At 51.2% G+C, this 14,801-nt stretch overlaps 1 protein-coding gene across 1 annotated transcript in view; it reads left to right on the forward strand.

Annotated features, from left to right (window-relative positions):
* The window catches only part of EFCAB8 (EF-hand calcium binding domain 8), a 103,317-nt gene that overhangs the window by 47,172 nt on the left and 41,344 nt on the right, over window positions 1–14,801 (forward strand). Inside the window, 9 exon segments of the mRNA XM_019016849.4 lie at window positions 630–697; window positions 872–1,023; window positions 2,306–2,443; window positions 3,851–3,961; window positions 5,505–5,732; window positions 6,813–6,883; window positions 11,317–11,521; window positions 12,378–12,590; window positions 14,095–14,232. Of these exon segments, the coding sequence (XP_018872394.4) occupies window positions 630–697; window positions 872–1,023; window positions 2,306–2,443; window positions 3,851–3,961; window positions 5,505–5,732; window positions 6,813–6,883; window positions 11,317–11,521; window positions 12,378–12,590; window positions 14,095–14,232 (1,324 nt within the window).

The raw sequence follows: 14,801 nt of genomic DNA on the forward strand, positions 1-14,801 counted from the left end.
GTCCTAAACCCCATAACCCCCATTGTTTGCAACCTGTGTGACCTTGGGGAAGCTCCTTGACTTTTCCTTTTGGTGTCTCTATGCCTAGCGCAGGGCAGTTGTATTCTTGGGCATTGTATGAGATGTCCAGATGATGCAGGAGACAGCACCCTGCATGGGGACCACATGTAGCCAGGGTGGGGCACCCGGGAGCTTCCTTTCTGTCCCTCCCTTGGAACCCCGCTTTTTTCTTGATTTGTATCATGGATGGGAAGATGCCTGTCCCAGTACAGTTGATGTGAAAATCAAATTTGCCCTTGGAATGAGGCCAAATGCTTTACAAATGTCAGGAGTCGCTCCTGCCTGGGAGCTGTCTCTACCTGGAAGGTGGCATCTGCCCTGTGGGCTGTTGTTTTGGGGCCGGGACTGGGCTGCTGCTTTGCCTGTGGTGCTGAGCCCTAACTTGGCTGCAGGGTGAACCCTGGGTGGTCTCTGGGGCTACTCCTCTCCTATGATGGAGAGGTAGTGACTACTCCCTAGGCCTCCTGGGAGGCTCTGCCTCTAGCTCCTCCTACCCCAGGCTCAGTCTCAGACGCTCCCTTGGGGCCACTGCTCCCGGCCCTGCAGCCCTCACTCCTTTGATATTGTAGGTTGTCAGTGCTGCATTTAAGGAAAGGGATTCTTTGCTTTGATTACTGCCCAGACAGGAACTTCCTGGGTAAGTCACCTTCATGTCACCCAGAAGCTGCTGGGGGGAGGGCTGCACTGCTTCTGGCTTCTGTCTGGCTTCCTCTCCTGCTGCTCTTGTCCCCACTTCTGGGCACCACCTTCACCAGTGGGTGAAGGTCCCCAATGGAGGTCTCTGGGACTGACACCGATGTCTTGACCACAGTGACTGGTGGCTACGATGCCTTCATCCGCCTGTGGAACCCCTTTGTCTCAAAGAGGCCCGTGTGGCTGATGAAGGGACACCAGACCTCAGTGACGCACATCCTTGTGGACAGCAGGAACAACAGCATCCTCATCAGTGTCTCCAAGGACAAGGTCCGCCCCGACAGTCCGCCTGACTCCTTCTGTTCCTCAGGGAAACACACTGGCCAGAGAAATGGCATGACCTCCCTGCCCACGGCCCCACATCTGGCCAAAGGCCTAGCAGGAGGGGCCCCGGGTGGGAGGAAGGTGAGGGCGGCCATGGACCTCTGAGCATGTCCCCAGAGCTGGGTTCCCAGGTAGCCCAGCCTGGCTTCTAACTCTGTGACCCTGGCAAGTCCTTCCCTTTTCTGAGCCTCAGTCCTCAGTCTCCCCATCCATAGAATGGGCTGTTGAGTGGTTTAGAGAACCAGCAGCAAAACAGCAGTGCAGTGTCTGGCGCAGGGGAGTTGTGCAATGCATGGCAGCCGTTCCCCTGCGCTGCCCGTGCCCTCGATCTGCACCTCTCAGTTGCTCTAGTGACCCCTCCTCGGCTGCCTGGCCATGAGGGCTGGGCTTGGCCTTTCCCACATGCCAGGGCTCCCACTTGGGACCCGCCACTGTGCTCCTCTGCAGCTGTAGGCTCAGGATGCTGCCCCGTCTGCTGGGCTGTGGGCCCACAGTGCTGGGGTCCCTCCTTTAGGGGACAGGTTACGTTTTCTGGGACTCTGGAGATGGAGAATTGTCAGGGTCCTCAGGGTCACCTGGAGCACCCTCTCCAACATATCCACACACCCTCCTGTCTGGAATTTTCCCAGAAGCCCTGGGAGCTTGGATCATCGCCTCTGATGAAGGGTCTGAGTCTGGGGGCATGGGGACAGGGACGGTCTCGCTGAGGTCCCCAGTCGGCCATGGGCAGAGGATGCCTCCAAGAAGTGAGGGTCTTGGAGGGACTTCTGTGGGGCCCTCTAGGGAAAGTTCCTTCACCTGGGAGGAATGGGAGGGGCCCCTCTGGGGACAGGCAGGCCACTGTGGCAACTATGTTGGTAGCCACTATCGGACTGTGTCCCAGGCTGGAGTGGCAGCAAGGGAGGGCCTGGGGCCAGCATGTGCTGCCTGGCTTGGCTTTTGTACCCAGCCAGTGAATTCAGCTGCTCCAACAGGGTGGAGGCCTGGGGGCAGGCTGGGGGTGGAGCTGTGCCCGGCCCTCACTCACTGTGTACCTGGGTTATCTGAGCACAAGAGTAGCCTCTCTGCTGCTGGGTGTGACGGTGCCAACACCATGTGTGTGTGTTGGAAGTGCTTGCACGGACGATGTGCCCTGGCCTTGTTCGCCGGAGGCACCCCCGAGGCTTCAGGAGCCGGCTACATCCCCGAGCACCCATGCTCAGCGTCTTGCCTTTTTCCCATCCCCCAGAATATTCGCGTGTGGGACATGCTGGACTACATATGCCTCCAGTCCTTCTGTGGGAAGTTTTTTGCTCTGGGAAACTGCCCCATCACCAGTGCCTACTTCTTCGAGAAGGACAATACCCTCATCTGCAGCACCTACTCAGTGAGTGCTGTCCCAGGAGGGAGTGGGGTCGAGGCCGCAGGTGGAGGGCCAGGGTCTGAATCCCATGGGACACCCAAGGGGTGGCCACGTTCTGTCCCTCCTGGGACTGCTGAAGCGGCTAGACTCTGTGGCCTGGCCTGTGAGGGGCCGTGTCTTGGGATTTCCTGAAATCTTGTTTCTAGGCCCCCAGCCTGTCACCCTCTCTGCAGCTGCTGCTGCTGTCTGCACTGTCCCCACTCAGGTGTCCTCAGCCTCTCCCTCTGGGAGCCACCCTGAACCTCAGGCTTGTTAGGAGCCTTTCCTCCATGTTTTCTTGGACCCGTTCCTTGTCTCAGTCATGAGCCTCATAACTCTGTCCTGTCGCTATTACATGACTGTTTTTCCTGCTAAGTCATGAACTTTGGGAAACAGGGGCCACGTCCGAGCAGCGTCTCTGCAGGAGAGACCCTGTGGGAAACTGAGTCACAGATAGGAAGGCCATCTGTGACTCAGGACTCAGCTGGAACCCCTGTGAGGTCTGTCCTGACCCTGGAGGACAGGAAAGATTGGGACAAGCACGAGGGGCTTCCTGTGGAGGATGGGGGTAAGGGGGCCCACAATAAGGTGGAGGCTTGGGGAGCTGCAAGGCTGAGCCACAACCCATAGATGGGAGCAGAAGCCCAGAAAAGAGATGCGGGGGCCACTCGTGCTTGAGCTCCACCAAGGCCTCCCACGCTCCGTGGGCTGGGCCACCCTGGTCGGTGACATGTGTCATCCTTACACACTTGGCTGGCCCTCCCCTAGACAGCAGTTTTCTTGAGAAGGTAGTGGGTTCCTTTATCTCCTTGCTGAGTGCCAGACAGGTGGTCAGCATTTGCTGAATTAAATAGGCCTTTGAAGTTCATTTCAGAGCACCAAACCTTATCAACCCCCTGCCTTTTGTCATGAACAGAGAATATATGACAAAGACACTGTCCCATCTCTCTAGGAACCTACAGGGTAGAAGAAAAACAGATAATTTCGGTAGAAAGTGCTATGTGTTATGGTAGAGTTGTGCTTTTTGGAGCACAGAGGAATCCTTAGCCTCGCCTGGGGCAAGGGGGAGGCAGGGAGGGCTTCCCGGAGGGAACACCTGATTGAGGCTTCAGCTTCTCAGAAGTTATAAGGTGAAAGGGACCTTGGACTTAGAATTTGGGGTTCTAGGAACACTAGGGTTTGGAAGGCCCAGTCTCAGGGAGCGGGGGCCATGGAGTAGGGTGGGGATATCTGCAGGCCTGCTGAGGAACCTGGAGTCTTGCTGGAATCAGGCCTGCATGTGGTCAGGATGTCTTGATGTCGTGATTTATTGGAAGTTTTTTCCCGGCGGCCCATCACTGTGAGCAGAGCCCTTCTGACAGACGAGCTCTCTGCCCCTTTCCTCACCTACAGATTGGGATCCTAAAAGGGTACTTAGAGGCCCAGGGGCCTATCAAAGCAAGGAAGAGGACCACTCATTGCTCACCCCTGTGTGCTGTCCTCTACAGCAAGATCTTTAAGCAGGTGAGTGGCCCAGGGCTCGCCTCTGAGGCTGGCGGGAACACCAGGTGACACGGGGCAGAACCAGACCTCCCTGTGTGCCTGGGTCTGTAGTCAGCTCCCATGGCACATTGGGAACTCTTACAGCCTTGATGGTGGTGCTGGGGCAGGAGGATAGACACAGAAAGCAGCTCTACAGATGGGCTGGCGTGGGATCAGCTCAGAGCTCCATCCATTAGCCATGGGATCGCCTAACTCCTCTGAGCCTCATGCCCTTCGCTGAGCGCCTTGGGTCAGCTCTGGACCGGGCCTTCTTGACGTGGAGTATGAGACAGAGTGCTAGTTGTGGGGCGCTTTCCTAGGTTCCCAGAGTGGGTGCTGTTCTTGGGCATCTCTTTGCAGGGAAGCCATAACTTGGCTTTTTTCATTGTAGGAAGGGACGGAGGCCCAGGCAGCAGGGAGCACCTTGGTCCTGCGTGGAGTCTCTGGGTTGGGCAGGGCAGCTGGGCATGAGGAGTTGCTTCTGAGGTGTGAGGATAGGAGGGGCTGCTGCCTGAGGCCCTCTGCTCACTCCCACCCACTGGGACCTCTTGTCTGGCCCAGGCTCTGGACAGGTGCGCCACATCGGCTGCAGAGGTGGCCTTGGGCTGCACAAGGCTGGAGCTCACCATTCTGGGCTTCTCTCCCATCCTGGCTCCTGCCACCACCATCTCTCACTGCCTCAGGGCTCTTCAGTACCTTAAAAAAGTTTGTTTAAAATTTAAAAAAATTATCAACTTTTCTAGATCTTCTCAGTAGGGAGGGTTGGTCTGAAACCACCTCACCTGCTACTTTTTTTTTTTTTTTTTTTTTTTTTTGCCAGGGTCTCGCTCTGTCACCCAGGCTGGAGTGCAATGGGATCTTGGCTCACTGCAGTCTCTGTCTCCCAGGTTCAAGCGATTCTCCTGCCTCAGCCTCCCGAGTAGCTGGGACTATAGGCATGCACCACCACCCCCAGCTAATTTTTGTATTTTTAGTAGAGACAGGGTTTCAGCATGTTGGCCAGGCTGGTCTCAAACTTCTGACCTCAAGTGATCCACCCTCCTCAGCCTCCCAAAGTTTTAGGATTACAGGCGTAAGCCACTGTGCCCAGCCTTACCTGCTACTCTTGCATTATAACAATGGTCATGGTGGCAAAATGTTTCATTGAGTGGCATGGGCTGTCCTTATTCTCAACAGTTCCCTACTTAGGGGGCAGTTAGTTTATTTCTTATTTTTTTGACGGGGTGGTCATGATTAATGTTGTTTCAGTAATGTCTTTTCCAGATAGGGATTATTTTCTTTGGCTAGATCCTGATAAGTGCCATTTCTGAGTTAACAGGGCTTCACCAAACGTTCCAGTTTGCACTGCCCTGTGATACAGGGCAGAGGAGGTCCTGTTTTCAAAAGTGGCTTATGCTGTAGCAGGGGGCCCTGAACGTCTGTTTTCTCAGTGGTTGGAGGGGAGGGGCCAAGGCAGGCTGGAGACCACCCTTGGGAGTGGAGGCCCCGGCCTCTCCAGCAGCCCCCAGCTGTGTGCTCCCTACAGGTGGTGAGTGGCTGCCTGCGCGGCACAGTGAGTGTGTGGGAGGTCGTGACGGGCAGGAAGACGATGGAGTTTGCTGTGTCTGGGGGCCAGCACGTGGAGATGACCGCCATGGCCCTGGATGAGTCAGAGCGGTGCCTGCTCACAGGTTTGCGGGATGGCACAATGAAGATGTGGAACTACAACATTGGCAAATGCCTGTTGACCTTTCCCAGTCCGGAACAGCTGGAGGTCAGTCTTGCTTGTCAATTACAGCCAGGACGGCGTCTTGGGAAGCAAAGCACAGCTCCTATGACCCTGGGATGCACTATTTTTTGTACCTCTCTGAAAGGGTGTTCATCATAGTCAGGTGGCCTGGCTTCAAACCTCCCTGAGCCTCTGTGTCCTCATGCATGAAATGAAGACAGGTAACAGTGCCTGGACTAATGGGTTTCCACTAAGGTTAGCTACTGTTGCTCTTTAAATTTGCTAGCACTTCTCATTCCACATACTGGAGCTTTGGATTGCATTTCTAGCAGCGGGATCAGTTAATTCACAGCCACCCATGGTCACCCCTATTTGGGAAATGCCTGATGGTATTAAAGGGCCAGTCCATGGGAGTGGCATAGGGCAAAGCCAGCAGTTCCACCCTAACTTCTGTGATACAGTCCTTTAACCAACTCAGAAAGTGTACTTAGCTGGCCAGGCAGTGGCTCACGCCTGTAATCTCAGCACTTTGGGAGGTCGAGGCAGGGGGATCACCTGAGGCCAGGAGTTCGAGACCAGCCTGGCTAATATGGCGAAACACCCGTCTCTGCTAAAAATACAAAAAATATTAGCCAGGCGTGGTGGTGGCTGCCTGTAATCCCAGCTACTCGGGAAGCTGAGGCAGGACAAGCCGGGAGGCGGAGGCTGCAGTGAGCCGAGATCCCGCCATCTCACTCCAGCCTGGGCAGCAAGAGTGAAACTCTGTCAAAAAAAAAAAAAGAAGAAGAAAGAAAGTATACTTAGCCAAGATGCCAGGGGTTGAGTACTGCTCCAGATCCTATCACTCAGTAGTGACTTGACCTTAGCCAGGTCACTTGCCCATTTCTCAGCTATCCTCGCTGTAAAATGGACATGGATGCCTACCCTATCTCACTCCCCTAAGTCCATCAAATGAGGGAATAGGATGTGAGAACATGATGACAAATACATGGTGGTATCACCTGTAGGTGATTTTCATCATCCAGAGATTTAACTTCTTGCTTGGCACCTTTAGGAAGACATTTAGGGCTCAGAGCCATTTTCTCTGAGAAGTTTTCAAGTTCTGTTTTCTTTCATCTTCAACAGATTAGTGGGATTATCCATATGAACAAAGTGTTCTATGTGACAGGATGGAGTAAGAGAATCACTCATTTCCTGTGAGTAGAAAGCATGTATGGTGAGTAGGTTCCAGTAGCTGCGTGTTCTCTCTCCAGATGGGTTCCTCCATTTCTGGCTTTTCTGGTGGTTGGAACACCATGCAGGAAGTTAGTGGTGGTTAATGACTATTGCTTCATCTGCTCATCCATCCATTTATTCATTATTCATTGAGGCTAATATATTCTTGGCCTTTTGCTAGGTGCCTGGGATGGGTATAAACAAGAATATTGGAGTCTTCGTCCTCCTGGAGTATCTAGTTCAGTGGGGGAATGTCTTAGTCCATTCGGGCTGCTGTAACAGAATATCATAGACTGAGTTGCTTATAAACAACATAAATTTATTTATCAGAGTTCTGGAGATGGGGGAAGTTCCAGACAAGGTGCCAGCAGATTTGGTGCCTGGTGAGGGCCTACTTCCTGATTCATAGACAGCTGTCTTCTTACTGTAACCTTACATGGTGGAAGGGGTAAGAAATCTCTCTGGGGCCTCCTTTATAAGGGCACTAATCCCATTCATGAGGGCTCCATTTTTGTGACGTCATCGCCTCCCAAGGCCCCACCTCCAAATTTCCTCGCCTTGGGGATTATGTTTCAATATATGAATTTTGGGAGCAAAATTCAGTCTATGGCATTCCATCCCTGACTTCCCAAAATTCATGTCCTTCTCTCATGCAAAATATATTCATTTCATCCTAATAGCCCAAAAGTCTTAACTTGTTCCAGTATCAACTTTAATGTCTAAGTCCAAAATATCATCTAAATATCGCCTAAATAAAATATGGGTGAGTCTCAAGCTACAATTCATTCTGAAGCAAATGCCCTTCTAGCTGTGAACCTGTGATACTAACACGTTATGTACTTCCAAAATAGAATGGTGGGACAGGCATAGGATAGACACAAGGGAGAGATAGGAAAGAAGAAAGGAGGGACAGGTCCTGAGCAAGTCAAAAATCCATCGGGGCAAATGCTAGTAGACCTTAAATCTCAAAGATAATCCTCTTTGGCTTGCTGCCCTGCCCTTCAGGCCTGCTGGGGTGGCAATTCTGCCCCTGCAGCTTTGCCTGGCAAGCGACTGGAACCCTAAGACTCTGGGCAGCCCTACACCTACAGATTTGGGGAGCCTTGCCCCCATGGTGGCTCTATGCCTGGGCCCTGCCCCTGTGGCACTTCCCTGCATGAGCCCCCTGGCCCTGTGGGGCTGCAATTCCAAGGCTGTGGCTCTGCTGGGAGACCCTGTCCTTTGAAATCTAGGTGGTGGAGGCAGCCATGTCCTCCCAGCTCTGCTGAGTGCAGTCCATGCTGTACCATGGTCCACAGGAGCCACACCTAGAGTGGTCAAGGAGCATGAAGAATGGAGCCTGTGAAGTTAAGCGATGATGGTAGAGTGTGCTGTGGTCCCATGGGCACTGGTGGCCATTCCCTTGAAACCATTCTGCCCCCAGAGCCCTTGTACTCTGGGCTGGTGATGGGAGGGACAGTCCTGATGATCTCTGAGTTGCCTTCAGGGTCATTCTTTCATTGTCTTGGAGAACAGCACTGGCTTCTGTTGGGTTGGCTGATCCATACTAATCTCATCAAACAGTGCTTGGCTATGTCTTTAATGATTGTATTAGTTTGTTTTCACACTGCTATAAAGAATGCCTGAGACTGGGTAATTTATGACGAAAAAGGGTTTAATTGACTCACAGTTCTGCATGGCTAGGAGGGGGCCTCAGGAAACTTACAATCGTAGTTAAAGGTGAAGGGGAAGCAAGGCACATCTTACATGGTGGCAGGAGAGAGAGTGCAAGGGAAACTGCCACTTTTAAATCATCAGATCTTGTGAGAACTCACTCACTATCACGAGAACAGCATGAGGGAAACTGCCCCCATGATCCACTCACCTCCTACCAGGTCCCTCCCTCAACATATGGGGATTACAATTCAAGATGAGGTTTGGGTGGGGACACAGAGCCAAACCATATCAATGTTCTTTCCTGAACAGCCTTTCTCATTCCTTTCTATATGGATAGGATGAATCTTTTAAGTTCTGCTTCCATTTTTTTTTTTAAGACATGGAATCTCACTCTGTCACCCAGGCTGGACTGTAGTCATGTGATTATAGCTCACTGCAGCCTCAGCTCCTAGGCTCAAGAGATCCTCCCACGCCAGCCTCCAGAGTAGCTAGAACTACAGGCACATGCCACCATGCCTTGCTAATTAAAAAAAAATTTTTTTTATAGAGATGGGGTCTTGCTATGTTGCCCAGGCTGGTCTTAAACTCGGTTTCAAGCAATCCTCCTGTCTTGGCCTCCCAAAGTACTGGGTTACAGGCATGTACCACTGCTCCTGGATTCTGCTTCCTTTTTGATTAACAGTTTGGTCTTTAAACCATTTGTCTCTTGTTGCATTTTATTATAAGTTGTCAGGAGAAACCAGGAACTCCTTCAATATGTTACATAGAAATTTGCTCAGTCAAATATCCAATTTCTTATCTTGCAAGTTCTACCTGTCTCAAAACACTAGAACACAAATATAATTCAGCAAGTTCTTTGCCATTTTGTAACAATTATGACCTTTCCTCTAGTTTCCAATAACATGTTTCTCATTTCTTCACCAGAGACTTCACCAGAATGGTCTTTAACATCCATATTTCTACCAAAATTCTGTTCAGGATTACTTAGGTATTCTCTAAGAATATTGAGGCTTTCTCTGCATCTGTCCTCTTTTCTTTCTAGGCCCTCACTGGAATCACCCTTAATGGTCTATGCATAGCAATGCAAGCTTTTTCTAGCATGGACCATCCATCCTCTACCTATCACCTACTTTTTTTTTTTTTTTTTTTAAGACAGAGTCTTGTTTTATGGCCCAGGCTGGAGTGCAGTGGTGCAGTCTTGGCTCACTGCAACCTCCACGTCCCGGGTTCAAGTGATTCTCGTGCTTCTGCTTCCCGGGTAGCTGGGATTATAAGTGTGTGCCACTACACCTGGCTAATTTTTTGTATTTTTAGTAGAGACAGGGTTTCATCATGTTGGCCAGGCTGGTCTTGAACTCCTGGCCTCAAGTGATCCACCTGTCTCAGTTCCCAAAGTGCTGGGATTACAGGCATGAGCCACCCTGCCCAGCTGCTATTACCTAGTTCTAAAGCCACTTCCCACATTTTTAGGTGTTTGTTTCAATAACACCCAACTCCTGGTACCAGTTTCTGTCTTCGTTCACTCAGGCTGTTATAACAGAATACCATAGAGTAGGTGGCTTATAACAACAGAAAATTATTTCTTATAGTCCTGGAGGAAATTCTTAGATCAAAGCACTGGCAAATTCAGTGACTGGTGAGGGCCACTTCCTGGTTCATAGATGGCCATTTTCTCACATGGTAGAGAGGACAAGGAATCTCTCTGGGCCTCTTATTTTTGTTTTAGTTTTTTAAGAGACAGGATCTTGCTCTATTGCCTAGGCTGGAGTGCAGTGGCATAATTACAGCTCACTGCAGCCTTGAACTCCTGGGCTCAAGTGATCCTCCTGCCTCAGCCTCCTGAATAGCTAGGACTACAAGTGTGTGTCACTATGCCTGGCTAATTAAAATTTTTTTTTGTAGAGATGTGGTCTTGCTCTGTTGCCCAAGCTGGTCTTGAACTCCTGGCCTCAAACGATTTTCCTTCCTTGGCCCCTCAAAGTGCTGGGATTATAGGCATGAGCCACCATGCCTAGCCTAGGACCTCTTTTATAAAGGCACTGATTCCATTTATGAGGGTTTTGCCCTTCTGTCCTAATAACCTTCCAAAGGCCACACCTTCAGATACTCTCACATTGAGGATTAGGTTTTAACATAAATTTTTGGAGAATATGAATATTCAGTTTGTATCAAGAAGGCAGGTACTAATCAAATATTAATACTTTCATTTATAATTATAAAGTATATTCAGTGCTGTGAAAAAAAAGTAGGAGTTTCTATGGGGGTTGAATGGGTGGAAACCTGATTTCTTCTTGGGGGCGGTGGTCAGGAAAGGCTCAGTGAGGGTGTTGTGGGTGGAGTGCAATCTGAAGCGTGAGAAGGAAGGGTCTCTGTGAAGTCTTTAGGGTAGGATGAGCATTCCAGGCAGAAGGCACACTATGTTCAAGGTCCCTTTCCTTTTAGGGACCTCTGTAAGGCCACAATGTCCCCCTCCTTTAAACCTTAATCCTTACCTAGGTGTCTGACTGGGGGTGTATTACATATTGACTATCTGTAAGATTAGTTTATGTAAAGCTCCTACAACAGGGCCTTTGTAGAAAGCATGTAGTAAGCGCTTAGTAAATGAGGTCAATGGGACATGGCTTCAGCCCAGCTCCGACACCTGAGAGTATCCTCCTCTGAGTCGGCTCCCAGAATCCTCAAGGCTCCAGTGCTTCCCCAATGGATGGAGCATTACAGGCGGAGCTCTCAGCCCTCCTGCCTCTGGCCATATGCACAGGTTCCACAAGACCAAGCTGGTGCTCTTGTGCTACCACTGGCAGACCTACCACACGGAGGACATCCTGAGCATGGCCAAGTACCAGAACCAGTTCCTTGGGACCTCCTCCTACAGTGGGGACATCCTCTTCTGGAACACCAGCACACTCAAGCCCATCTTCAACTTCAATGCCTCTAGGAGCCCCTTGCCCTTGCAGCCCAAGAGGGTATGTTAACAGGAGCACACTCTCCTCCCACCCTTCTCTCAGCTGTGAACCAGAATCTTGTGGGGCAGGGAGGGTGGGGAGCACCCTGGGAAGCAGGAGGGATGATGGTGACATGTTCTGGATGGGGTGGGGAGCTTGGTTAGGTAGGTGGTAGTTTCTGTAATTATTCTCATTGGACAGATGAGAAAATGGAGGCACACGGAGGTTAAGCACCTTGCCTAAGGTCACACAGCCAAGAAGGAGTAGACCCAAACCCAGGCAGTCTGACTTCAGAGGCTGGCAGTGCTGGTCCTCCATCTTTAGTAGATTACTCACTCCTTTCCCATTGCTACTACACATTACCACTCTGGGCTCCCCAGTAGGGACTTAGGAAACCCATACAGTCTCCAAATTCCCATATCTCAGCAGATCAAAGCAGGAAGGGACCTTAGGGGCCGCCTCATCCAGTGGTTTTCCAAATGTATTGGAGAGAGATGCTTGGAAGCTACTACAGGGGGGGCTCTGGTAGGTGGGGTTTCCCCCAGAATAGCTCAGCTTTTTATCTGTTTTATGCTTTGGAGCTTCCGTTGAGATTAAAGGTAGCCTCAAAAATATTTGGAAACCACTGTCCATTTTACAGATGAGAAGACTGAGTTCCTCATGGGAGCAGTGTCCTGCCTGTGGGTACTCAGGGCATTGCAGCTGGCCAGGAATGGGGTTAGAAGCTCTGGTCTGATGCCTTTAAGGGGGCTAGGTTTCTGGGAAGCAAGCCCTGCGGGGCTGGAGGGCCCTGTGGTGTTGGCATTGATCTGGGGCAGTCCTGAATTTACCTCTAGGACATTGCAGTGCCTTAGGGGCTGCTTTCTTCTTGGTACAGGTGCAAGATGTGAACAACTGCCTGGCTGAGAGCCACAGGCCCAGCAGACCCTGTGTGGAGTGGGAGAAGTGGGCATACAAGACCTCCAGGAAGCTCTCCAGTCTCAGCCCCGAGTCTGTGGCCAATACCAACCTGAGGCAGAGTCTGGTGTCGGCTCCCCCAGTGATGCGGTGCCCGAGAGACAAGGAGCCAGACAGGCCTGTGCCCCAGCAGGTGGGAGCGAGAGCCCAACCAGAAGGCTACCCTCACTCTCTAGCCGCCGGCATTCACACACCGTCTGTGTGTGTGTTTTCTTATTGGGATGTACTTTTTCCAAAGTGCCTTTAGGTCCCTCAACTCACTTGTTTTGAGCATTGTGGGCCTGGGCAGGGCACCCTCTGGTTTTAGTCCCAATGTATCTATCCTGGAGCTGTGGCTAGCTCCCTTTCCAGGGCATGGCTAATACCAGCCCTAAAAGTCTGAAAGCTGAAAGGCAGGACCCAAAGAGAACACAACCCTGAAAACCTAAAATTGGATGTTAGATCCTGGGCTGCATTCTCAGTCCTCAAGCGCAAGTCACCTGACCTTGGCCCAGGTGCAGAGGGAGCCATGGGGGCCTCACCTGCTTGGAGACCAGGCTGTAAGAGTCTGAGACCCAGACACAGACAAACCACTTTCCTCCTCCTCTGAGCCTCATCTCTGCCCCAGAACTAACCCTTCCAAGAATGTCTGACAGTTCTATTTTGCGGGGAGTAGGGAGAAAGAGCAGGAGGAGTTATTCTTTCCCTACTTGCAGGGGATGGCTTGCCTTTGAACTTTCAGCAGTGAGTACAGTATTCCAACAATCAGTGCAATAATCTCTTGTATGGGGCAGGAGGAACCAGTGAGATTGTTCTCGTAGTCAAAATCTGATTTCCATTCCTGGGAGCTGAGGCTTGAGTGAGAAACACCACCGTCCCCAAACACGCAATAATTGCTAGGCATAGGGCAGTCTAGACCTAGATCCAACGTGGTCTGCTAGGATATAATTTTGCTGTAAGACGTGTACACTTGACCATAAGACACTCATACCATCTTTGAGTTATCAGAGGTTACACCACTGCTTTCAAATCTTCTAGGGAAATGGGTGCATAGGTATATTTGCCCCTCTATCCTTATTTTTATTTTTATTTTTTGAGATGGAGTCTCACTCTGTCACCCAGGCTAGAGTGCAGTGGCATGGTCTTCGCTCAGTGCAACCTCCGTCTCCCGGGTTCAAGCAATTCTCCTGCCTCAGCTTCCCTAGTAGCTGGGATTACAGGTGTGCACAACTATGCCTGGCTAAATTTTTTGTATTTTTATTGGAGGCGGGGTTTCACCATGTTGGCCAGGCTGGTCTCAGACTCCTGGCCTGAAATTATCTGCCCGCCTGAGCCTCCCAAAGTGCTGGAATTACAGGTGTGAACCACCACGACCGACCTTTATCCTCATTTTTAACCAGGATGGTCTCTTCCAGGACAAAGGAAGGGTCTTCCCCAGAGGCAAACTCAAGTCTCTGCCCCAATTTTGCTCTAGCAAAATTGCTGGGAACTTAAAGTGGAGGTTTCCGGGATCCACTGAGCGCTGCTTTTCCCAGGGCAGTGTACCTACTGCGGGGGCTCGGGAGTGCCGCTCTTTTATCATCTTCCTCTGGTCTCTGGTCCCCCATGGGGAAGGGAAACACCCTCATGGTGACTTGGGTGCCCATCTTTCTTTCCAGAAACCTTCCAGTGCTTCTGGCACATCCAGGCAGTCAAGCAAGATCCACAGCAAACAGTCCATTTACAAAGAGGATGAAACGAGAAACGGAGAATTGCGGAAGAATATGTTGGTTCAATCCAATGCCTCGGTGGAGAAGGTTGGCCGTGATCAGCCAGGGAGAGGGATATGAGCTGGGGAGTGGGCGGTCAGGATTGGGTGGTCAGGATGGGGCTCGGGGGCCTGGGCTCGGGGCCCGGCCTGATTCTCCCCAGTGCCCGGAAGGCATCTTGGAGAGGATGGAGATGCTCAGGATACTGGAGTCAGGGCTGCGGTGTCTGGGGAGAGCTCCTGTATTAATTCATTTTCATGCAGCTGATAAAGGCATACCCGAGACTGGGAAGAAAAAGGGGTTTAACTGGACTTATAGTTCCACATGGCTGGGGAAGACCTCACAATCATGGCGGGAGGCTAAAGGTGCTTCTTACATGGCAGCAGCAAGAGAAAATGAGAAGCAGCAAAAGCGGAAACCCCTGATAAACCCATCAGATCTTGTTGAGACTTATTCACTATCATGAGAATGGCATGGGAAAGACCAGCCCCCATGATTCAGTTACCTCCCTCTTGGTCCCTCCCACAACACGGGGGAATTCTGGGAGATACCGTTCAAGTTGAGATTTGAGTGGGGACACAGCCAAACCATATCAGCTCCCCAGGAGGTGGAGTTGG

The sequence above is a fragment of the Gorilla gorilla genome, chromosome 21 (genome assembly GCF_029281585.2).
Source record: "Gorilla gorilla gorilla isolate KB3781 chromosome 21, NHGRI_mGorGor1-v2.1_pri, whole genome shotgun sequence".
NCBI classification, from domain to species: Eukaryota; Metazoa; Chordata; class Mammalia; order Primates; family Hominidae; genus Gorilla; species Gorilla gorilla.